The sequence below is a fragment of the Sander vitreus genome, chromosome 1 (genome assembly GCF_031162955.1).
Source record: "Sander vitreus isolate 19-12246 chromosome 1, sanVit1, whole genome shotgun sequence".
Taxonomy (NCBI): Eukaryota; Metazoa; Chordata; class Actinopteri; order Perciformes; family Percidae; genus Sander; species Sander vitreus.
The window spans coordinates 16,427,526-16,451,686 of NC_135855.1; the positions used below are offsets into that span (position 1 = coordinate 16,427,526).

The 24,161-nt window shown below is 42.1% G+C and overlaps 1 protein-coding gene across 3 annotated transcripts; it reads right to left on the reverse strand.

Moving 5' to 3' along the window:
- Window positions 1-571: 571 nt before the first annotated feature.
- Window positions 572-23,786, reverse strand: fn1b (fibronectin 1b). 3 transcript variants are annotated; one of them, XM_078246007.1, is made up of 46 exons: window positions 23,469-23,786; window positions 23,060-23,188; window positions 22,649-22,786; window positions 22,164-22,295; window positions 21,612-21,749; window positions 21,378-21,524; window positions 21,103-21,285; window positions 20,715-20,897; window positions 20,278-20,454; window positions 19,497-19,652; window positions 19,262-19,390; window positions 18,987-19,130; window positions 17,212-17,333; window positions 16,131-16,299; window positions 15,866-16,042; window positions 14,567-14,695; window positions 14,360-14,449; window positions 14,070-14,264; window positions 12,871-13,149; window positions 12,497-12,760; window positions 12,307-12,401; window positions 11,823-11,991; window positions 11,533-11,619; window positions 11,173-11,364; window positions 10,201-10,479; window positions 9,775-9,966; window positions 9,557-9,646; window positions 8,849-9,115; window positions 8,575-8,691; window positions 8,321-8,482; window positions 8,072-8,227; window positions 7,808-7,924; window positions 6,567-6,836; window positions 6,289-6,476; window positions 6,116-6,203; window positions 5,840-6,019; window positions 5,642-5,731; window positions 4,715-4,903; window positions 4,372-4,461; window positions 3,486-3,931; window positions 3,239-3,377; window positions 2,289-2,450; window positions 2,068-2,193; window positions 1,863-1,969; window positions 1,645-1,725; window positions 572-1,330 (listed from the first exon to the last, which is right to left on the reverse strand). In XM_078246007.1, exons 1-46 carry the CDS (start codon window positions 23,608-23,610, stop codon window positions 1,253-1,255), a joined length of 7,380 nt encoding a protein of 2,459 aa, XP_078102133.1. In that variant the 5' UTR covers window positions 23,611-23,786; the 3' UTR covers window positions 572-1,252. The 3 variants fall into 3 exon arrangements, with proteins under 3 accessions (XP_078102133.1, XP_078102125.1, XP_078102143.1); XM_078245999.1 differs by having other exon boundaries at window positions 1,639-1,725; XM_078246017.1 differs by lacking the exon at window positions 10,201-10,479 and having other exon boundaries at window positions 1,639-1,725.
- Window positions 23,787-24,161: the final 375 nt, after the last annotated feature.

The following is a 24,161-nucleotide window of genomic DNA, read 5'->3' on the forward strand; positions in this document are numbered from 1 at the left end:
AGCGGCATCACTTTGGTCCACATTTTGTACACGCATTCATGTTCCCCAGAGGCTGAAGCCTACTGACTTTTTCTCCGTGCCATCAGGTTAACATTTTTGGAATTAAGTGAAATAGCTAAATTTTTAGATTGTACAAAATTGCACAGCAATCAGTCATTCATGGTGCCCCTCAGGATGAATTTGAATTACATTGGTCACCCCCTGACTTTTCAACTAGCTTTATCATTAAGTTGAAGTTATTCAGCTGTACTGTGTTTAATGCTGTTTAGAAGATGGTGAACATCAGCATGCTGAGATTAGCATTTAGCTCAAAACACAGCCTCAGTCTTGTAAGAGACAGTTCAAAGATACAATTTAAACTGTACTTTGTTCATGATTTTGTTATCTCCCAAATGGCCTCAGCTTGGACCCCAACACTTTTTACTAATCTTTTTACATAAGTCTTCTTTTTGGGCCTTTTTAACAGCTGACAGTAGCGAGATGGACGTGGTAAGTCCTCTGCAGTCACCTTTTGTTATGCAAAACTAGTCCTTAAACTTTTTATTTAGAAAAAATAAACATAACATTGTGGTTAGGTTTCAGGATCTCTCCAGCTTTATTAAAATAAGGGACTTCTGTTAGCAACAACTTTGGCACGGACAACAAAGTACAAAAATAGAACAGTTCAAATTCTCCCATCCCAGTTCACACATTCACACGTTGAGATTAAAGGGTTAAATTAGTAAAAATTAAAAATCAATGTGTCAATCACACACAGTGCGACCCCTCAGTAACAAAAGAAGGGCTACAGAAGAGAAGCACATTTTCATGGACAATTTAAACATTAATACTGTATCTACGCTGACATTCTTTAACACAGTGCTTACTTTCTAACAGTTTATGCTCTTTGATTATGAAATGTGTCTGAATATTTTTATGGGAAACGAATGCCAATTTGAGAAGTATACAAATCTGACTGGTGACAAGTCCTAAATTACTTAGACGTACACACCCAAGTATGTGGAGGGAGATGTTACACCAAAAAGAAAATGGCAGGAATATTCATTTTTCAATAGAGCATGGAATTAGAGACTCGACAGTGAAAAGACTGGCTTTAGAGGAGGATAAGGCAGCAGGGCAGTGTAACATCTTTGGCTAAACATTTGTCAGAAAGTGATAAGGCAGTTAGTTCAGTCGCAGACAGCGTGGCTACTAAATGGTGAGACAGTGCAGCGATTGGACGGTGAGGGAGCAAAGCAGAAGACCGATCCTTTTACTCCCGAGGATTTTGAGGAGCGTGTGCGTCTGCCAGCAGGTCGGGTCGGAGGCACTCAACGGGGCAATGGATATTCTGGAGGAAGAGTTGAAGACGTAAAGTCACATGCATAGGTACAAACAATTCTGTATTTTCATTAGATTTGATATTCATCGGTGTCCAAGTGAGGACATTTGATATGCATGCAATGCTTATTTATTCATATTAAATAGACAAAAATAAATAGGTTTGAAAAATTTTGTATAATGCAGTTCAAATATACTCATTTTCTGTGACAACTTGACAATCTTGGGACCACAAATAGTGTAAAGTGCCAAAAACAATGAGAAACCATGTGCTCTTAATTAAAAAGAAATAAAACATTTTAAATGAATTCCACTCACGCGTACAGTGTTTCCATATCTAACAGGCTGCAGCAGACTAGCATCGACCTCGCCACCTGGTCTGCGGCAGTTCTCGCATCGCCAGCCCTGATGAGACCAAACGTACACAAGCATACATTTAAACATGCTTCGTTTAACTTGTAGAATGACCACAAGTTAATAACAAGTCAATATAAGTATCACTGAACATCAGACCCAAAGCCAGGGGGGCTGATGTGTCGTACCTGCTGTCCTCCAAAGCATGTGCAGGTGCAGATAGCACCCAGGTACTCCTTCTGCCACTGGTTCCCCACCTGGTAAGTTTTGCCATCATCGTAGCACACTGAATCATCTGTGTGAGTGTACATACACATTAAAATTCACATGCAACTCCTCCACACCTTTTTGAGATGGTCGTAGAATATTTCTTTGGGTCTTAAGAGGCCTTACGTGGTTCACACTTGAACTCTCCTTTGCCATTTCCCAAGCAAGTGCAGCTCATCAAGTGACCATTTTCTGCACGGCGGTCCCACTTCTCTCCAATGCGATAGTTGTTTCCATTGTCATGGCACCACTCTAATGATGGACAAAATAAAAGTTAGAGAACCTATGTTCAATATATTCCAAATATGCTCATGTACCTCCAGGAAAACAATATCCAAAAAACTTACTCGATGAATCACATCTGAAGTGGCCACTCCCCAGACCCAGGCACCTGCACCACAGCTTGAATCCTGTCTCAGACATCCGCTCCCATTCACCACCAACATCGTGGTACGTTGCAGTAAAGGCATCATAACATGAGTCCTTAGTGGAGGGCACTCCCTCTGGGACTGAAGAAAGATGGGTAGGGAAACATACGACAAAAAAGCTTCTAGTTACTTGAAGATTGATTAGCCAGAGTAACTGCCTGAGCCCTATTAAATGAACGAATGAATGTTTTGGGCCATTATGGTTTTTATTTAGTTATTAATAATGATATTTTTCATCAGTATCATGACTCTTAGATGATAAACTAAAATACAAAAGCAAACAAAATAAAGTGTGGCAACAATGTAGTTTTAATTGTACATCTGTGCCATTGCACGAAAACACAGCTGCAGCTAACAAAATAATTACTTATGATCAACTTATTACTTATTTTGATGCAAGCCAACAGAAAAATCCTATGGTACATCAAATGTGCCAATTATAAATTTGATTAGATGCAGCTAGTGTCTACCCTTCTGTGAAAAGTGTAGAGTAGTAGTGGTCACTTCCAATCACTGAGATTAGTTTTGAATTTTGAAACAACGGCCCGGTTTCAAATGATGGGTTGTTGCCAGCACAACTGGAATTATTTAGTGAATAAAAACAATTTATGTCAGAGAAGAGAAACTCATGCCCCTGTTGTTGAACTGATTGACTGTGTTTTGAAATGTATACTATACTATATTAGTAAAGATTACACGTAAACATAGAGGAAGTTCTGAGGTCACAGGGAAAATCAGGAATAAAAGCCTGTGTCCAATTTAAAACTTCTGAGGTAAATAAAGGCCCTTAATTAATTAGCAGGAGTTGCTTGTCACTGAAGTTGGACTTAGTTTAGTCCAGTTTAGACACAGCAGTTGCTGTAGCTTACTTGTGTTTCCAGCAGTGACGACCTGCTCCAGTATCTTGTGTTTGAGCGCCCCCATCAGAGCCTCCACCATCACATTATAGTTCGCTCCGGGGGAGAGTCCTATCAGGGTAGCAGTGGTCGCTGTACCTGGCAGGCGGAACTGGACATGTAGAGAGAGAGACAAGGTTTGTCCATATGAAATAAAGAGATTTCATCTAAATTGACAGCACGATAGGCTGGCCTGGAAACCACGGCCCTTGTCTCTTACCTGGAACATCTTCTCCTCTAAGTGCGTGAGGGGATGGCAGGACACCAGGTAGGCGTCGCTCTGCTTGTAAGGTTTCCAGGAGATGGTGGTCTGAGTTTGGGCCTCCTGCGGCACCCCAGTCTCATTACCAAATATGGAGCCAATGGGCACGTTCAGCTTCAGGATGGGCAGTCTGCGGCCCTCTGCATCAGGAAGGGGCACAAAGACCAGGGGCTCACGAACTTGCCCATAGGGAGACTGTGGGTTGCCACTGTTCCCATTATATCTGTTGTCTCCATTGTTGTTGTTGTATTCTGTGTACTCCACAGTCTGGCTCTGGCCACTACTCCCATCCTGGCCATTGTTGCCAACTACCTGGACTTTGTTGTCAAGATCAGGCACATCCAGCTTATCATCAACACCTCCAGGGCGGTTGGGCAGAGGCAGAGGAAGCAAGGACTCTGATTCTGGGCGGGAGAGACGGGGTTAGGGAAGCAAGCAGGTTAGATGAGGGGGCATGTAAAGCAGTGGTGCAGTAACATATCTCAGCCAACAGGAGGCAGCGCAGATACAGCATTGCTGAGGTACTACTTCACGGCATAATGCAGTATTACAAACACACAAGATATTTTGAATGGCATTTCTGGAGGCATTCAAAATAAAAAAGGGGTATTATTGTTTTAGGAGAACTAACGCTGATTGACTGCACAGTTTATTTCAAGGCATCTGAGATGTTGCAGCAAAACATTTTTGATTCAGCTAAGCAGATTAAAGCTGCCATTCAAACCCTTACATTTTATAGGATGTTTACCCATAACTAATTAGAATTTTCGCACTTTATTACATAATTCAAATGCATCACCTTCACATTTGTCACTGTACAGTGCAGAAGTTTCAAAATACTCACGAGTCCTGATTTTGCCCACCAGAGGTGTGCTCCTCTGTGTGTTCTGGTAGGCGATGATCTTAATGATGTACTCTGTGGCTGGTCTCAGGCCTGAGGAGAGGAATAATTATCATATAGGGGAATTTGTAGGTTGCACCTGACTCATGTTTGTAAATGTAAGAGAATGATCTAATCAGAGGAGCCTGTGTGAAGCTTTTCCTAAATCTAAAACAACAAATTCAATCAAAATGGAAATTAAAAATAAACAAACATATGTATTATCTTACTGGCAAATATGCCCTATACAATATCTGCAGTGGAAATATTGTTTGTAGTGACAATGGACCAGTTGACAAGCGCATACCAGATATGGTGGCGTAGTTTTGGCCGGAGTGGGGTCGTGGGGTGAGCTGTTGTGGTGCTCCTCCTGATTCCTCGTAGGTGACGTAGTATCCTGTGATGTGTGTGGCAGGTGGCTGCCACGAGAAGGAGATGGAGGTAGGGGTCAAAGATGTGAACTGGAGGTTGGTGGGAGCCTGGACCACTGGTTCAGCTATGAAGAAAAATATCATGTTAGACCATCTTATTGCTTGTGTGTTTGTGTGCAGTTGTGGTATTAGTCCAGTGCTACAGCTGCATGTCATTTCAATTTGGTTCTTAAGACCTGAGTTAAAAGAGTACTCTACTGATTTAGCAGTGCACTCCTATAACATTGTTGGAGGAGGGAAATGATGCGACAAAACCAGAGATATCATCATTTCTATTCCAATACTACTTTATCCTTGTCAAAGCCTGGCGCCTACATTACCCACAATGCAACTCGACAGCCGAGTGTTATGCTAGTAGCAGCTAATGTAGCCTCAATCAGAGATGAGGAGCTATCATGGTATGGTAAACTCACTTCTTTCTAACTCCACAAACAGATGTTTTTATTTACACTTTTGAAGTATTCAGCCCCAACTGACACAGACTCAAGTGACATCACTTGAGGCAATTTATCAGATTCTGTGCAGCTACCTCTGGAGCCACAATATAGGTGCATTTACTGTGGCTGCATTTAAATAAAGCATTGTGTAGCTTATTTGTTTCCATCTGTCTCTCGTTGTCCCTTTACATTGCTTGTATTCACATAGCACTGTACATACATTATGTACTGTATAATGATAGAGATTAAACACCAGCAACTACATTTAGATCAACATTTCTGGATATGGAAAAGATTTAAACTTAAGTTCACATAATGAAATGTATTCACAAAAAGGGAGAGATCAGACTCAGATTTGCATAGTACCTGTTTGTATGATGAGAGTAACTGGGGCGCTCTTTGTGTTGCCATTCAGAGTATACAGGTTAACAGTGTACCTGGTGCCTGGCTGCAGACCTTAGAAAAACATAACAATAAACAGTGAAATCACACTTCTAAAACTTACATCTATAAACTGTTTCCACCTTTTTAAAAGGTCTGTTTTAGCAGAAAGGTGTGGTGTACCTGTCAGAGTGTAGGTGTTTGTTTCTCCTGGGATGTTTTTGCTGATGGTGGGGTGCGAGCCACTGAGGGGCATGGCATTGATGAGGAAACCAGTGATGGTTTCCACCTTTGAGCGCCAGGTCAGTGTGATAGAAGTATCCTTCACATCAAAGATACGCACACGTCGAGGAGGACTTACATCTGCATTGAGGAAGAAAGAAAACAGACATAAAACAGAGCAGTGGATAATAACTGGTGGGGACTGGAAATGTATTAATTTATGGTGCAGCCAGTTACCTTCCAGTGTGGTCATCTCGCCCTCCAGTGGTCTGCTGGTGACAGAGTTCTTCAGAGCGTAGACATATATCTGATAGGTGGTTGCCACCTACAATGCACAGACATACATATAGATATTTACTCACTGACTGACTATACATCCATGTAAATAATGAGACAAGAACATTTGTTACCATGAGCCCTGGTACGACGACACGTGTGGTGTCCGGAGCAAGGTTCAACTCTTTGGCGGGGCCGTTGGTGTTCTTGGGGTTGACGACAACGCGGTAGCCTGACAGGCGTGCATTGGGGGCTCGCCATGACACAGTGAAGGTGGAGGGACCAACCTCTGAGATCACCAGGCTGGTCGGAGCAGGGATCACTGAGGCAGCAAAAAGAACATTTAGAAATGAAGTCGGGGAACATAGAACACATCTATCACATTCATGACTTCATTTATATGTATTTCTACCTGTGGACTGGGTTCCCACCAACGGCGTGCTGGGTGTGCGGTCATGGAGGGCGATGACTTTAACGGTGTACTCTGTCCCGGGGCGAAGGCCCCTCAGCACTGCAGTGTCCTGGTCACCTCTGGGTGCAGGACGCAGCTCCATCTCGCTCTCCTCTGCGCTGGAGTACAGGACGCGGTATGATGTCACTGTGCCTTCTGGACTGTCCCAAGTAATGCGCATGGAGGTGGAGTCAATTTCAGAGAAGGTCAGGTCCTTGGGTCGGTCCATAGCTGCAGGAGAGGAGGAAGAATGTTGTTTATTTTGTTTTTGATTAAAGTACATTTACTTCTAAATCTTAAAGCGACATATTCAAGAATGAACTTTGGCTTAGGTGGCAGGACTCCTGGTCAGAGATCTGCCAATTAAAGATGTAATGCAGCACCTAAAACTGAAATAAAACTTAGATTTGCATTATCTAGTTCCAGTGAGACATGTCATAAGACTAGGCAACCCTAGAGGTTAGGCAATAATTATCTTCTTGGCTCTTAGCTTAACTCTTGGCTACGATAACTACTTTTATTTCATTTATTGTACATGACCTATTGTTTTTTTTGTGTCAGTTTATGTAAATGTATAACGTTTTTGTAACATTTTCTATAATTTGTATGCAGTATTTACTGTTGTGTTCTCTTAAATGTCAATAAACAGATTTTAGAAAAAGAGATCTGCCAATTAGCAGCCAGTTTGTGAATGTGAACAGCAGCAAACTTTTGCTGTAGAGCATATTGACAGATACTATAGTATATAATAAAAATCTTGAAATCATTTTGAGCCATAACAGCGTGCAAAAAAGCAAGTATGAGCCATCCTCTGAGCGCTCCCCTGGAACTGTTTTGTCTACTAAACGCAAGTATATAACTACTGTTTGCATATCATGCCACATATACATACTGTATATCACACTACTGCATAGTAATACAGTGGAATTTGTCAACAAACTAAACTAAAATAAATGTTTAAAAGGGGGAATCAAGCATCAGAAAAAAATTGTTTATACATGGCTTCCTCCAGGAGAAATCTAGCTGAGGGAAGTTTCCCCACCCTGATTAGGAAAACCAGGTTAACATGAACATTAAGAAATCACAAACATAAAGGAGAGGCCTGTGACACGGTTACTTAAGTGCATGTAAACCCACTGCATAACGCTAACAGAGAGTAACTTGCATCACAAAACAATGCTTAGTTGAAGAGTTAAACTAACCAGTGATAGCATTCTCCACCAAGGGGGAAGAGGGTTGTCCATCATTGCCCAGGGCATAGACACTTACGACATACTCAACAGTGGGCATCAGACCTGTGAACGTCATCTCAGTCTGATCTGTAATAGAGGGGCAGAAAACAAGCCAATGAGGCGAGGATATCATTTTGGAAATGTTATATAATATATATATATATATTAGAATATATAATTATGATTTCAGCCTAGTTCTGAACATCTTTTTTTTTTTCCACCGGCCTATCTTACCAGGGGCCACCACCTCAGAGTAGGAGGGTCCCAGGCCATTCTTAGGGACACTGGTGATTCTGTAGCCTCTGATTGGTCCCTGTGCAGGAGACCAGCGTACTGTGATGGCGTTGTCACTGACATCTGTCAGTTTCATTTGTGTGGGGGATTCAGTATCTAAAGGAGAGACGGACACATAAAAAGCTTTAGATTCAGTTTACCCCTCAACATTTATTTTTTCCAGGGACATTTTTTTTCACATTGCTGTACCAGTCTTGTGCGTGATGTAGACCGGGGTGTTGGAGGAAGGGCTGTCCCCTCTTCCAGTAACCGCATAGACCGTGATGGTGTAGTCAGTACCGGGCTTCAGACCGGTGATGGTGGCGGTGGTCTGTGTGCCTGGGATTGTGAACTCTTGAGGAGCCTCACCACCTAGAAAGGGAGAGTGAAGAAGGGCTTGAGTGTTACACACCAAAAATGGTTGAGGTTTAGAGGAAACTATGACTTAAAACACATGTACACACTTGTGCCTCCGTAGGTGATCCTGTAGTTCTTCACTGTGACAGAGGGGGCGTCCCAGCGAATGGTGATGCTGGACGGGGTGGACGATGTTACCTCCAGGTCAGTGGGAGCATCGGAGACTGAAGAGGATTAGAAGAGGAGGGGAAAGATGTGCATTAATATAAAAATAAATGCTATAAAAACAAATGGTAAATTAATTATGATCAAGATTCAGCTGATTAGTGTCACTTAAGAAAAAGAGAGGTTAATATAGTAGAAACCAGTATAGAAACTCACTGGTGGCCTGTGTGCCAGTCAGAGGCTGACTCTCCTGATTGTTGTTGACAGCATACACATATATCAGGTACTCTGTCTCTGGTGTCAGTCCAGTCAAAGTGAAGTGGTTCCTGGATGGGGGCAGCCTCTCGTCTTTCGGCCGCCCGCCGCTCGTCTTCTGAAAGCGGAGGCGGTAGCCGGTTATGGCAGCAGTTGGAGCCACCCAATGAATGGTGAAGGAGTTGGTGCGAATATCGGAGAAGTCCAAGCCAGTGGGGGAGTCAAGAGCTGCACAGAAGGTGGACGGAGGTATAAGAGAAAGATTTTAATCACATGCAATGATAATGGCAATTACAAAATTGCAGGGCAACACTATTATCCATTTAAAAAAAAATAGTATTATGTTGACTTGGACTGTCGTAATCCAGTGGCTCCCAAACCTTTTTAACAACAATGGCACCCCTTCAGAGTGATTGTGTTTTAATGATAACAGCAGAGCAGTCATGTAACTAATCTTAACTACCGCATAATTGCGTATCTAAGAGGGGCTTTATGCAGTGATTTGCTGATTTGATGTTTATTGCTTCTTTTGTCGGTTGAAAATAAAATGGTTAATGTAAATATTATTGTCTTTTATATGTGATGAAACATTAAAAATGTAAAGTGAAAATGGACATGAACAAGTCTTGCGGCAGCCTTGCCCTCCTTGGGAAACATTGTTATACTCACTTGTCCTCTGAGTCCCTGTGGCTGGTTCACTTACTCGTTCACCGTACACACACACAACACTGATACGGTACTCAGTGTTGGGCAGCAAGTCTATATGGAAATGGAGAAGTATTGTTAGAATGACTTAATGCACTGCAAAGGAAAACAACTAATTTGGACTTTAAATCCAGCTTTCTGTCAGACACTTTTAAACAGACACAATCTTTATGTTGTCTTACTCTCCAGCACGAAAGTGTTGGTGGCTCCGCCAACATTAACCTCCTTGATGTCGTCATCTGTGGCTACAGGGTGGTAACGGATGACAAACCGAGAGATGTCGCTTGGTGTGGCAACATTTGGGACTGTCCATGTCACCCTTATGTGGTCAGGACCCACCCCTTTAAACTGCAGGTTGGTGGGAGCTGGAATGGCTGTAAGAATGAGGGGTTAAAAGTTATAGCTAACACAGGAAAAACAAAGAGGTTAATTAAATAAAAGCAGATTTACAATGGCATAAAGAAAATATCATTAATGTGAACATTTCTAAAGAGTACTGTAGCGTTTGACTTTATGTGCGTGAATAAAGGGCTGGTAATGTGCCATCATCAATTCTTTCAGATCAAAACCCAAGCCCTTCCCACGGATGGAGTGAAAGATTAAATCACCAGCTTGTGTTTGCTTTATGTGTGTGGTCGGCTCGCTTTCCCCATCCTCTGTAACAGTGAAGATACTGATGTCATAGTCCACGCCTGGCTCCAGACCACGAATCGTGTAATAACCAGCAGATGCCTCCACCATATCTTGAAAAATCGGCAAGTTCTCGCCTGACGTTACTACCATTATCCGGTAACCAGTAATGGTTAAATAGTTCTGAGGGATCCATCGCAGGCCGATGGTGGTGTCAGTAATGTCGACAAAGTCAATGTGACTTGGTTTGGGGATTTCTGAAACGGTTAGGCCAGTTGCAAAGCATGTGAAATTAGAGAGACAGAAAGACCCAATAGTCATAATAATTACATTAGTTATATCAAAAACATTCATTTCATTCCCAATAAAGCAGTCAGAGATCTGAAGTGTAACAGTAGCCATGCTAGATATAGATCATTACAAATTACTGAATTCACAATTTACTTTATAATTGAAGCAGTGATTTATTCTAGACATGCTCAAAAAAAATTAATTCAGCATCCCAATTAAAAAAACATGACCACCATGCATGATATGTCAGCCATTGATCATGTTAGTAGTAAGTTATGATAATTAAAGGTGTTGTAGGTAGAATTGTGAAGATCAAGGACTTAGCCAAAAAATGTGAACATCGATAACTTCTCAGTCCCTCCCCCCTTTCTGCTAAAGCCCAAAACGGTCTCCTAAGCCCCTCCCCCCACAACGGAGAAGGAATGCGTGTGCCTGAGCAGTGATTGACACGCAGTTAGACACCCCCCCCCCCAGCCCTGATTGGTGAATCTGAACAGGGAGCGGTGGATTTTTGCAAATCACACTACAGGTTGTAGGTGGTGCCAGACAAGCCAGATTTTTTTTTCTTCATGTAGTTCTACTCGAACATAGGGTCAGTACAGCAAGTTGGGTGTGTGATGTCTATTAACTTCTGTGAATGCTTTCCTAGTGGCTCCTACCTGGAGTGACAATTGTGGACACAGGCACACTTTCCAAATGACCCTTGTTAGTGAAGACACTGATGTTGTACTCCGCTCCCAGATTCAGGCTCTCTAGCAAGCACGCGGTTTGATCAGGTCCGACTAACTCTTCCAGGGTGTTTCCCCGCTGGCCGTTGGTCGGCGTACTTGTCACTCTGTAGCCTGTGATGCCTGCAGAGGGAGAGGGAACATGACAAATATGGAGGAGGTAATGTCAAGAGGTTCTTGCAATGTATGAGTCAAAAGGAAATACCGGGAAGACACATTTGTCCTTGTGAAAAAAAAATACCATTCAAAGGCTAGACTAGAGCCAGTGCGTGGAGCACAGTCAATATTTACCTGGTGTTTTGGAAGCTACCCAGTAGACAGTGAGAGCTCCTGTGACAGTGTTGGACTCTACTCGGAGGTCAGTGGGAGGAGACAGGGCTGCGAGGAGAGGAAAGCAGATCATAACATAAGCATGAGAAACTTAATTCAATGCAGCCGTTCTTAACTCATGCCAAATGGTTATAACTGTGCTATGTGGGCTCACAGCAGTATTAAATAAATATAGTGATCAGATATACAATTTATTTTATAGTGGTTTTTTCTTCTTCTTTTTCTTCAAATAAAGTGAATTGGATACGCACAAGTGACAACATTGCGGGTGATGGGGTTTCCACGGTTGCGTCCGCCGAACATGGGCTGAACGCTGTAGGTGTACTGAGTTCCAGGAATCAGACCGGGAATATCAATACGTCCAGAGTCAGAGGTCTCTTCTCTGGGAGACTCGCCTTCCTGGCTGGGGAGCACAGACAGCTGGGGAGAAGGAGGCAGACAAGCAGAGATTAGAAACCTAGAAAATACCCTTAAAATATACTGCAGCAAAGACATCTGCATTAAGTGATTTTATTGGCCACCTGGGGGCAGCGCAACAAGCTGTAAACACAACATTGACACATATCACCTTAAACAGTTGATGCTGTCACTATGAGTAACCCCTTTCACATTACACATAGTGATTTGATTTGATCAAATATTAATTAGAACAGCTTTAATTTTGTTTGATTATGAACAGTTCTTCCTCTAGATGATTTACTTTTTGTTATGTAATGAGAAGATGCAGGTGACTACCTTGTAGCTGAACCTGCGGACAGGTATCCAGCTGATGATGATAGAGGTATCAGTGACCTCAGTGCTGAAAGCAGGAGCATTTCCCATCTGGGGACCTGGGAGAATGTCAGAATGAGGAAAAAATAAATTAAATTTCCTTGCAAAAATGTATTCCACCCTCTGCAGATGTTGTGTTTCTCTTTATACTGACTAGTGGTGAAATATGTAGTGACGCCCTTGCTGAGATCATTGTCCAGCTCAGAGTGAATGGTGGCAGTGTACTGGGTGTCTGGACGTAAATTCCTCAAAGGGTACTGGGTGACCCTGCCAGGGATCCTCTTTTCGATGGAGCTGGAGCCCTCAATGCTCAGAAAGAGACGGTAGCCACTGACGATGGCGCGGGGAGCCTCCCAGATGACCAATGCACTGTCGGGGCCGATGTCAGTGAAACGCACATCGCTGGGCGAATCAGGTTCTGGAGGGAATGGAAAATATAACACATGTAAGGCAGAAAATCTCTCATCTTGTGTCGTAATTGTAATCTCTCTGCGCCTAACTCTGGTTCTTATGTCCATTGATACTTACTGGTAGACTTTTCTCCCACAAGCGGCTTGCTTTCCACTCCCCCATTTATGGCGTAGATGTAGAAGCGGTACCGTGTTCCTGGTTGCAAGTGGGTAATGTCAGCATAGGCGTTGGGAGAGATGGGCAGCTGCAGGAGTCTTGTGTCAGTGCCGTCAGGACCAACAGGGGTGAAGTGCACCCTGTAAGCGGTCACCTCGCTGGGTGGACCGGTCCAGGTGATGGCGATCTTCACATCTGAAACCTCGTAGAACTGCAGGTCTGTGGGTGCCGGGACCTCCTCTGTGGACAGAAAGTGGTAGATTGATTGACAAGGCGTATAGTCCGAATCAGTCTTGACAACTAGTAACACTACGGAGCAATGTCTTTACGAGTCGTCGTCATTTTGTTTGGAGAAAACCAAAAACTCTCACCTTTAAGTTTATGTGTGGATGTACTGTACTGTACAGAGCTAACCTAAAACGCTAAGTACAGTAAAATGCAATAAAAGGCTTTTAACAATTTACAGATCTCAACAATGGCACAGATAAAGCAGAAAATATGAGAGAATGCCAAACCAGACACGGGTTAAAAGAAATTCAGAGCCATTCTCACAGCATCTGGTTTTGTTTTTCGAGCATAACAAACTAGTACATTTTGCCCTGCCAGGCACAAGGAGAAGAGAGTCAGAAATGGGAATCCAATTTAAAATATACTTTGGCTTTGTGAAGTGTCTGTGCCTCTGTGAGGGTGTGGGCTGTACATGCATGATTGCTTTCATAAGTATTTTAACTACATCTGAACAGGTGTCTGTTTCTGAGCCCACAATGGATTAAATTAGAGGTCATTCAGGGGCCATGACAGACTAAGACGAAGATAAGAAGATATCACCATGGTATAGCTATAGCTGTAAAAGCATAATTTGACAAGGCAATGTTTTGACGAGCTCAGTCTTTCCCAAACACTGAAAAGCCCCTTGTAAAGCTGTCTGGCCCTAAAAGGAATCTTCAGCTGCGAGTATCAACGTAATCTGCTCAGTTTTCACTTTCAGCCAAAAGACAAAAAATTATATAAACAGAATAATTTACCATTTAAAGAATAGTATAACACATTGTGAATGTTTTAATAAAACAAAAAAAAATCGTACTGGCTAAAGTTATGTTTTCATACATTTCAGCTTCTTTATTAACTGAAAGATATCGTATCTGTTTAAAAATGTGCACCTGGATGAGGGGATCCGGCGGTGTTGACCTGTACAAACACAGGCTCACTCTCCTGGTCCTCCTCCACAGCGTAGATGCTGATGTTGTAAAGGAGCCCGGGGCGCAGGTCAGCCAGGGTCACTGAGGTCTCCGAGTCTGGCAGGTTCAGCTCAGTGCTGCTGCCTTCCAATGACGGCGTGTACACCACACGGTAACCTGGCAGCACAAACAGAATAAAATGAATCTTTATATCAAGAACTTACTAAGTTAAAAATCACATATAAACACACATAGTGTAACAAGTTCCTTACCAGTAATAGGAGCCTGAGGCCTGGACCAGCTGATTCGGATGGAGGACTCACCCACCTCGTCGACTGCGTGCTGAGCAGGGGCGTCAGGAGCTGGTGGAAGGAAAAGAATGGAAATCAGTCACGTTGTAGTTTGGGTAAAAAATTTACAACATTTGCATAATCCTGATCATATTGTCATGACAAAGAGGAGGAGAGGGATTCTTCCACCTGTAGTCTGGGACGTAGTCAGAATGAGGTTTGGTTGTCCCTGATCTGGGAGCTCGTAGACGTTGACGTTGTATCTGCGTCCTGGCAGGAGGTCCGCGATAGTGACAGAGTTGGCTGTGCGAGGAACATCTGGAGAAGCCGATAAAAAGATAGTTAAAACACATACCAGTATATCCGTTTTATATATTTATTACAGTATGATTATGCCATTGCAGCTACAGTATTTATATACAGTATTTTTTTCTCCATTTTGGGCAATGTTGCACATCAATAAGGAGCTGCTCAAAGACAACACTGGATTTATTATTAAAATTTTGCATCAATGTGATGAAGTGCATTGACTCGCCAGGTATTTCATTGGCCTGATTAGATAACAATGGAAAGAGTTGTTGGTTATTTTTTTAGAAAATGTACTATATGACAATATTTATTTACGAACAAATGCTAAATATCACTGCATCACTACCAAAGGAGTTAATTGATGGAACAGCTGCAGTGAAGAGATGAAATCATGTACAACAATGAGCAATTTTAAGAGACTATTTAAAATGAATATATTGAAAGGATTCGAAAAGTACTCAAGGTGATAGTATTGTATACTGACTGTATGGTTCCTGGGCTTATATAGTCTAGTTTGGATGGGTTATTATTCAGTTTGATATAGATATACGGAAACGAAGAAAATACATGGAAAAGAAGAAAGAAACGTGTAAATGTGTGTGTATGTATGTATGTATGCATCTGTGTCTATGTGTACGCATGTGTTTATGTCAGTGTAGGTAGGTAGATACACGGTACATGTATGTGTATGTAAACATGTATAAATAAGAGAAGCATCAAATTGTTTTGTATTTAACTAAAGGATAAAAATAGTAAAAGGGGGTAGGACCAGAAAAGTTTTTTTTTTTTACTTCTTCCTACTCCTTTTTGAACATGGGAATTTCTTATTTGAATCATTTATAATAATTTTGGAAGATTTTGGAAGAGATGTACATGTTCTTATTATCTGTTATTTTAATTTTATTATATATATATATATATATATATATATATACTGTATATTTTCACATGTTCAAAATAAACTACAAACTAAACTAAAATGTATCAATACCTTGACATAAAATGGACAGATGCCATGATAGAGGATTTAATCCGTATTGCCTACTCATATTGGAATTTGAAATGTTGATCACATTTAACCTGAGATACATCATTTAGAACCACAACAGAAAATCTATCCAATTAATCAATGCATTCAATTATTTGCATGTGACTTTACGGAGGTATGGAGGCTCTCACCCAGGACTTTTGTTTTGGCCCCTTCCTCGCTCAGCTCATACTCCACCCTGAAGCCAGAGATGGTAGAAGAGGCTGATGTCCAGGACACAACAAAGCTGTTTGAGGTGATTTCTGTCACTGACTCAGAAGTGTCCACCTCTGGAGCAAGTTGGGTTGTCTCTCCCTCTGATGTTTCAACTTGAGAGATAAAGGGATCAAATGTTCTTGTAAAACATCTATTTAGATTTGTGGCATTGAGGAAATGTTACTGCTCAAGTCTACTCACAGGAACCATGGGTAGTGGTGAAATCGAAGCGTGTGACCTCACGACGTCCGTAGCGCAGGATGCTGATCAGCTGGCCCTCATAGGTGATGCCTGGACGCAGCCCACTGATGGTGTAGGAGTTGAGGTGGCCGGGGACAGTGACTTCCTTCCAGGGCGCACGGGTATTTTTCTGCCAGTAGGGGTGAAAAGATTAAAAAAGTTAATAAGTTATAGGTCAAGTTTTTATGACAAAAAGCTTACATTGAAGAGTGGGCAAGCATACAAAATGGCCCAGCATACTTAAAGTGCTCAGAAAATAAATGTTAACATCTACAACATCTATTTCAACTAGGAAAACTCCATCTGTTGATGAAGAGCATGCTATATGATTAAAAGCTCCAGAACGGCTACTAAATGGACCTTGTGGTGAGATTGTTTTCTCAACTGGATAATCTGATTTCTAAACTCAGTAATAACAGTAAACAGTAATGAACATTTTTGACAGCACAGACATGATATGGAGTTAATTACAAATATGTGAACATTTGAGAGAATTTACTGGAATCATTAATTCAGAAAATTAAGACTTTGCATGGTCTAAGTGTATTTTGGACTGGACTCTGGCTCAGACCTGTTTACTGCCACATCCTGCATTTAGACTGGCTTTGCACTCAGTCGGAAAACTACAAACTTTCTCAGCAAGAGGGCCAGATGGGGGCTTTAAGTGACTTTGCTGTCCAAAATACACAAACCCCTTCAGAGAAAATGTGTTTGACTTTAACTAAAGCTTCATAAACAGTTCAACTAGCTTGTCAGTCTTTGAGGTCTTCAAAGAAAAAAAGATGTGTGAGAAAAGAAATCACAGATTTTCCTTGGAGTCCAATGTGTTTATGCATGCAGACTGTGAATGGGAGTTCATGTACTCTCTAATCACCTTGTTTGTCCATGTTCAAACTTCAGTCAACATTACCAAACCATTGACTGTTTGCTCACCTTACTAATGTAGTGGTCAGCAAATTTAAAACAACCTTTAACAGACAAAAAAAGAGCTTATTTGCATTTACAAAGGCAATTTCTAACTGGAACCAAAAGGGTGACTTACAATTCTCCATTTGAGGATGTACTGGGTAATTTGAACAGATGAAGGATTGTTCCACTGAATGGGGTGGGAGTCTGGCTGTTTTCCTGCCTCTGTGATGATCACCTGGACAGGTCTGTGGCCATCTGAGGAGTTAGAGCAGTGGGTGTAGGAAAAGATTTAGGAGACGACATCAAGAGAGAGTAGGAGAGACACAGAACAAAGCTGCTATTAGCAATGGGAAAAAGACTCACACGTTGTCAAAAACATATAACAGGGTTACCTGTAGAGAGTGTGGGTGAAATTTGGCTACTTTTTGGTGAGGCTCTGTCAGACAGATTCATTGTTTTGGGACAGAACCAAACCACCAGACGGTGCTAAACCAGCTCATACATCTCAGAGTCTGACATAACACCGGAGTACTATATTCATCCCAGTTTATCAAGCTAACATATAGCTTTACAATCCCTGCTCTGCACACACCATTGATCATGGTAAGATACATGTTGCAACAGTAAGTGGTTAGGTCAATGTTTCATTAGGGACACAAAATATGCTGCAGTACAAAGTACCACATTAAGCAACTTTTACCAAGAAAGAAGTATTGGCAGGAAGTATGTACAAGCGCCTTCCCTACCCTCCCAACCCAGCATCCCTTTCCCCTCAGCAGGTCAGCACAACAACACCAGGCGGGGGAAGGAAAAACCTCTCCAACTACAAAGACCAAGGGGAAGACAGGGGTGATGTGATTGGCAAGCACTTCTCCATTTGCCAGACTTCAAAGTCGAGAAAAACGACAAACCCCCGCTTACCTCCACTAACCTGGCAAGTGAACTTTTCATTCCAGTAACGTGTGATGGAAGTTAGGGGTAGGTGAGAGGAAGGAGGTCAATAACGTAGGCGGATTAAATAAGTAAAGCAAACACACATTAAGCACACACAGCTGTCTGACTCTGTGGGAAAAGCTGCAGGAAAGGACTAAGAGTCCTTGGAGGAATCAACACTTCCCAAGTAAGTAATTAATTAATTGTGCCTGAATCTTGTTTTGTTTTGTTTGTTTGTCTCTATTTCTATACCCTGTAAAGCTACTTTGAGTTCGTGAAAAGCGCTATATAAATTCAATTTATTATTATTATTAATACAAATAAATAATCCTATTTAATAATATGCATGTTATCTTGTGCAAGGGTTTAGGGATTTAAATCTCTCATCCCATGATGGAGCCTCAGACAAGCCAAAATTATCACAAATATATCGAATGGATTGTCCACTCCACAAATTAAAAATGATGCTGAAATCTGATTGGAGATTTCCTATATTTGTTTGCATTTTAGCAAATTTGCACCATGAAAGGTCATGCCGAACCCCCAAATGTGACCAATTAGTTATTTGCAGTTCCTGTTTGGACGCTCTAACTTCCTGTTATCATCGGATTAATTTGATTCTGATAATTCTGAAGCAAACTTCCAAATGCAGAAAACTTCCAAACACAATGATTATGAGGAATATCTGAAGAAGAAGTGTGCTTTTTTCTATGATGTCTATGTGGATTTATAAACGTTTATCGTAATGGACATCACATATAAAAGTGAAAGTCTATATCGCAATATATGTATATCATGTCTGTGAATTATGACTGATGACTATGAATACATCAATGAGTGATGTGTGTGATGAATACACTTAAACCACCATATTCAAATATTGACCACGAGGACTCTGCAGAAACCAATCTGTAAACCAACTGAAGTGGATAGCAGTTTTCAACTGATGATGTTGGGAAGATAATTTTTCGCTACCTTGGGAGGTCTGCTGAGGTTCACATCTCAACTCTCCAATGCCTTTGCCATAGCAATAACAGTGGTAGTGGATGCCGTGGATGACTTTCTCCCATGTCTCTCCAATCTGATAGAACGCCCTGGTTTGTGGCTCCTGACACTGATCTATTTGCAGAAAACAGAAGCAAACAACAGAGATTGGATGATACAGAGAAGGGTGCGGTTGTAATTTTCAGATGAAAAGTGCATTAGTATTTTAATCCTCCAACAGCTGAGATAATGAGCCATGAACGCACCAGTAGCGTCACATTTCCAGCGCCCACGTCCCTGTCCAAAGCAGGTGCAGTTCATCATGTAGCCCTCGTCGTGGCGCTTGGTAAATTCCTGGTTTACTTCATAGGACAAGGCATCAACAACACACTGATCTGGACATGTTAAAAAAAAAAAGGAGTGAATTCAACATAAAACCTTTATGCTTCAAGACAACTTAAACCGTTTTGTTTTAAATCCAAATGGAGTTAGCTCTCTGACCTCGCAGCTGTGAGTGAGCAACACAGCTCCACTCCCCACGGCCATTGCCCAGACATGTGCACTCCATCATATGACCCAGGACATCATGGCGTTTGTCCCATTTGTCGCCTACACGGTGCATCACTCCTTCATTGGTGGTACATAACTCCTCATGGGCTTTATAAAGAAAGAAAGGAAAATAAATAAATAAAAACAAACAGTACTAAGTGTGTTTAAACCGGGAATTCTCCTTGGTCCATTTAGCACAGTGGCATGACTCTACATGAGATGAAATGCTGTAAATGTAAGAGCCTTGACAGAAACCCCAATTAGTTCCCAATTGTCTACAAGTGAGCCATGCAACCAAACCGTCATTAGCATCTGTGACAACAAGATGAGATAAAGACCAAAGCATGTAGTGTAATTACATCCTCTACAAAGAAAATATATCTATTGCATGTTAGTTAAGCATTTGAATAACTTTCATCTTTCGCTTTCTCGTTCTGTAGGTTCAGGTAGATGGATTGTTTAACCTTTGAACAGAGCCGGGCTAGCTGTTTCCCCCGTGTCCAGTTTTTATGCTAAACTAACCGTCTCCTAGCTGTAGCTTCATATTTATCGAATATGTGAATTTTCTAAAATGTCAAACTATTCCTTTAAACACATCTGTTTGCACTAACATTATGAAGATTTCATATTGTGAAGGTAATTTGGAAACCCTTTAAAACTTTCTCTAGAATTAAAAAATACATGCACAAATGCATGGTGTGGAACAAACAAAGCAGCACACATACACACTTACCAGCCATGGGGCAAAATCCAAAGCGCTGCTCTGTGTCGTAGTCGTGGGTGGTGCCACACCACCTCATGCCATCACGGCGTCCGTCAGAGGTGCAATCGGTGTAGTTGCGGCCACTGTAGAGGAAGGGGAAGTGGCACAGGCCGCCGTTGGAGTTTCCACCTCGTGTTGCCACAATGGCTGGAATAGAGACAGAGACACTGTTTATATCACCATGCTACCAGGTCATGTCTTCTTAAGGGTTTTTGGGACTGTGATAGATTCGCCAGGGAATTCTTGATATGTGTAAAATGTTTTGTTTTTTTTGCAGGTTGTGGGTGACATTGATGGGCAAAAGGCTTGATTTAGTAAAAGGTCAACACCAGCCCAATATATCCACAAAACCAACAAACCAATAACGTGGTAAAGCCCAGGTATACATCACTGTGCCTGAGTCTCACCATTCTTCTCAGTACAGAAAGAGTACTGCTTGTCTTTCTCATAGTCTGCGGATGTAGAGCACCAGAGCTGGCCATCTGTGCGTCCGTCTGAGGTGCAGGAGTAGTAGGTCTTTCCCATGAAGACGAACGGGAATGCACATGGCTGGCCGTCAGAGTTGCCACCATACGTCTGCTTCCTGGCCTCTGCACAGAGGAGAGGAGAGGGAAGAACAAGACAGTGGTAATTATAGTGGAGACAAAGCAATGTGCATCTTTTAATGGTGATTATTTGAGTGTTGTTACATGTTACGTATTTAATGTCAAGGAAACCCAATTAGAAACATAACAGACCATAGAGTTCATCATCATAATTCCTCTTTTCTTCACAGAGAGCCCATCTTTTACTCACCCCACTCCTGACAGCTGACTCCATTGCCCAGACAGGTACAGAGCATCTGCGTGCTGCCCTGGCTTCTGAACCAGCGCTGCCCTTCGTAGTAGGTGGCTCCAGAGTCCGTGCGGCACGTCCCCTCGATGAGGGGCTCGACCAGCTGCCGAGAATGTGTGGGGGTCAACACGATAGCACCTGGGGCTGTATACCACCAAACAGATTGAAAGAATGATGAATGTCAGAGAAGATCAGAGTAAAGTTTTTGCAAAATGTAACTTGAGCAGGCGTCTCACTTCGGCCTGCGTTGTGTCTCTCGCACTTCCACTCCCCACGCCCGTTTCCTAAGCACTGACACTGCAGGATGTGTCCACTTGTGTCCGTCTTTGTCCATGTGTTTCCAATACGGTAGGACTTCCTGAGGTCCTGGTCGTTGCAACGGTCTGGTTGGAGAACAACAGTGGTCAACAGCTGCTACTGAAGTATGCAAAAGTGTGTGTTCATGTGTGCGTTGTTTATACTCTTCTTACTTCTTGAGGTGCATGTGATGCGTCCATTTCCCTCTCCCAGACAGGTGCAGTCCAGCATCATCCAGCCTTGGTACGGCCTCTCCCACGTCTCCCCCACGACGTACGATGATGCAGCGTTGTTGTCGTAGCAACGCTCAGCTGCACAGAAAACGCCCAAGATTTATTGCATGTGCAGTTTATATTTAAAATCTGGCTCAAAATTACAGCGTGTAAATCCCCCCTAGAAACCAAGTGTAAATCAATAGATGTGGCGTAATATGGGCAAGGAGGAGCGCCGTGCTCTTTCACACACTTACCGTGTCTGTCTGGACTGTTGTCAAATATGTCAAATATTTACAATGCTATCAAACACGGTCTTGCTTCTGAGAAATCTGAAATATCTGTTAAGTGTGTGTGTGTGTGTGTGTGTGTGTGTGTGTGTGTGTGTGTGTGTGTGTGTGTGTGTGTGTGTGTATCAATATTTCACATTTATCTGCATTCCAGAGTTCATATGGAAAGTGTTGACCACTTAGTTTCCCCGCAGGTTTAAATTTATGAGGTAACTGTACTCACCCACAGGTTTGCAGGTCCATTCTCCTTTGCCATTTCCAAGACACATACACTCTAGCATGTAGTCAGCGGTGTCATGAGGCCTTTGCCAAGTGTCCCCGATTTTATAAGACATTACACCTTCATGGCAACGATCTGTGAAGGACAAAATGTACTAAGTTGCATTGGTTTACAAAAGATGTCCTTAATAGGCTATGCACTATGGCACATATCCATCATTCAGATTTTGTAGTCATTACTATTTAAGTAAAACATTTACAACATCCTGAGGTGATGCTGTATGTTTCCAGTGAATGAAAGAAGCAGGGAACATAAGTAAAAGAACCTACTAAGAAGAGACAAGAAATGTCAAGAAAAGTGCACTAGACAATCTAAAAAAAACATTTTTAAATTAAAAACCACTAAAATTGGCTTATTTTTTAAACTATTTTTTCCACGCTTCATACTGATTTTTGAAGTGCAGGCAGTTTAATATTAAGGTTACTCACTTGCAATGGTACAGCTGATCTTGCCTCGACCAGAACCAATGCATGTGCAGTCCCACATCATCCCGTCCTTTGGTCTCTCGTAGGTTTCACCCACACGGTATGACCGGTCATTGTACTTATCATAACAGGACTCCTCCGCTGAGGAATAAAACAGAGGAAACCCTAAAGGTCAAGAGATTGTATTGCTGCGTAAAGACGCACTGACGATTTAAAAAGTGGATATCTCAATATGTTCCAACTTTTTTAAGTAACTTTAATTGTTGGTATTGACGCAAAAGTTCTGAAACAAGTGATTGGGTGAGGCAACTATTCCAAACCAAAAGTTTCCACTCGCATCCAGATGTGGAAAGTGAGCCTGAGAAGAACAGGTCTGCTAAGACATTTCTGTTACAAACCGGTTATCTTACTGACCTTCAAGTTGACTTTTACATGTGATGCCTGCTGCTCCATTGCAGGTGCACAACAGTGTACTACCACCAAGGTAGGGTTTCTCCCACTGCTCGTTCTGTCTGTATGAGCGACCGTTGTCCTCACAACCGACTAGAAATCATAGGAATATATGTCCCATAAAGATTATTATACATTTGTACCGTAAAATGGTCATTCAAGTTTTGACTGATTTTGCTTATCACGAGGGGGCGGGGGGGGATCAAGTTAATGCAAAATAAAAGCATTAGGTATGACAAAAGCTACTGTAAAGTCATTACATTTTAAACAACATACACTAATGCAGGAGGAAAACATTTGACTTTTCATGCATTAAGGAGAGTTAAATAACTCAAGAACACTTGATGATTATAATGGAAGTCCTTGTACCAACCTGGAGTAACAGCATCTGCGTCATGGAGGACAGGATACACCTGATACTGGCCACTTTGTCTTTTGCCCTTCTTTGGCAAACCGTGGACTGCGCTGCTTACGCACAGCGCAAGCAGTAACCCTGTCAGTGGGCCACCAGTCATTTTGTAAAAGAAAATAATGATTTCAGGGTAAAGTAGAAAAAGACTAGTTAACAAAGCACGTTATACAGAAGAAGCGAATGCAGAGCTAAAGTTTAGCTTGGAGAGATCTAAATATCTGTTACTCTCTGCTCCAAGCTGCCACCTCGCAGCTGGTGCACCAGACCGAGGAGACGGGAGCGCGCTGCTTTTATACTCGGACACCCCGCTGCAGCCTACTGAAGGGGAGGGCTTTAACTGGAGTTTTGGATGACCCGCCCGGGTGTGAGCAATACTGACACTCGACACTTCACTTTCAAGACAATAAGCCACAAGACAAGAAAAAACAACATTAAGTTGTAACAAAGATTACTGATCATCTGAAGTCTGTTCGTTTCAGAGATGAAATCAGAAATCAGATCAGGGGAGATGGCACCAGGATCTTTGATACTTGCTGGAGAGATGCCATGCAGAGAATAACTTGATGGTAACATAGAACATCAGAATGACAAACCACCATAATTATAAACCACCCTAAAGTAGCCTACACTACAGCTCGCTAAAGACCCAATTAA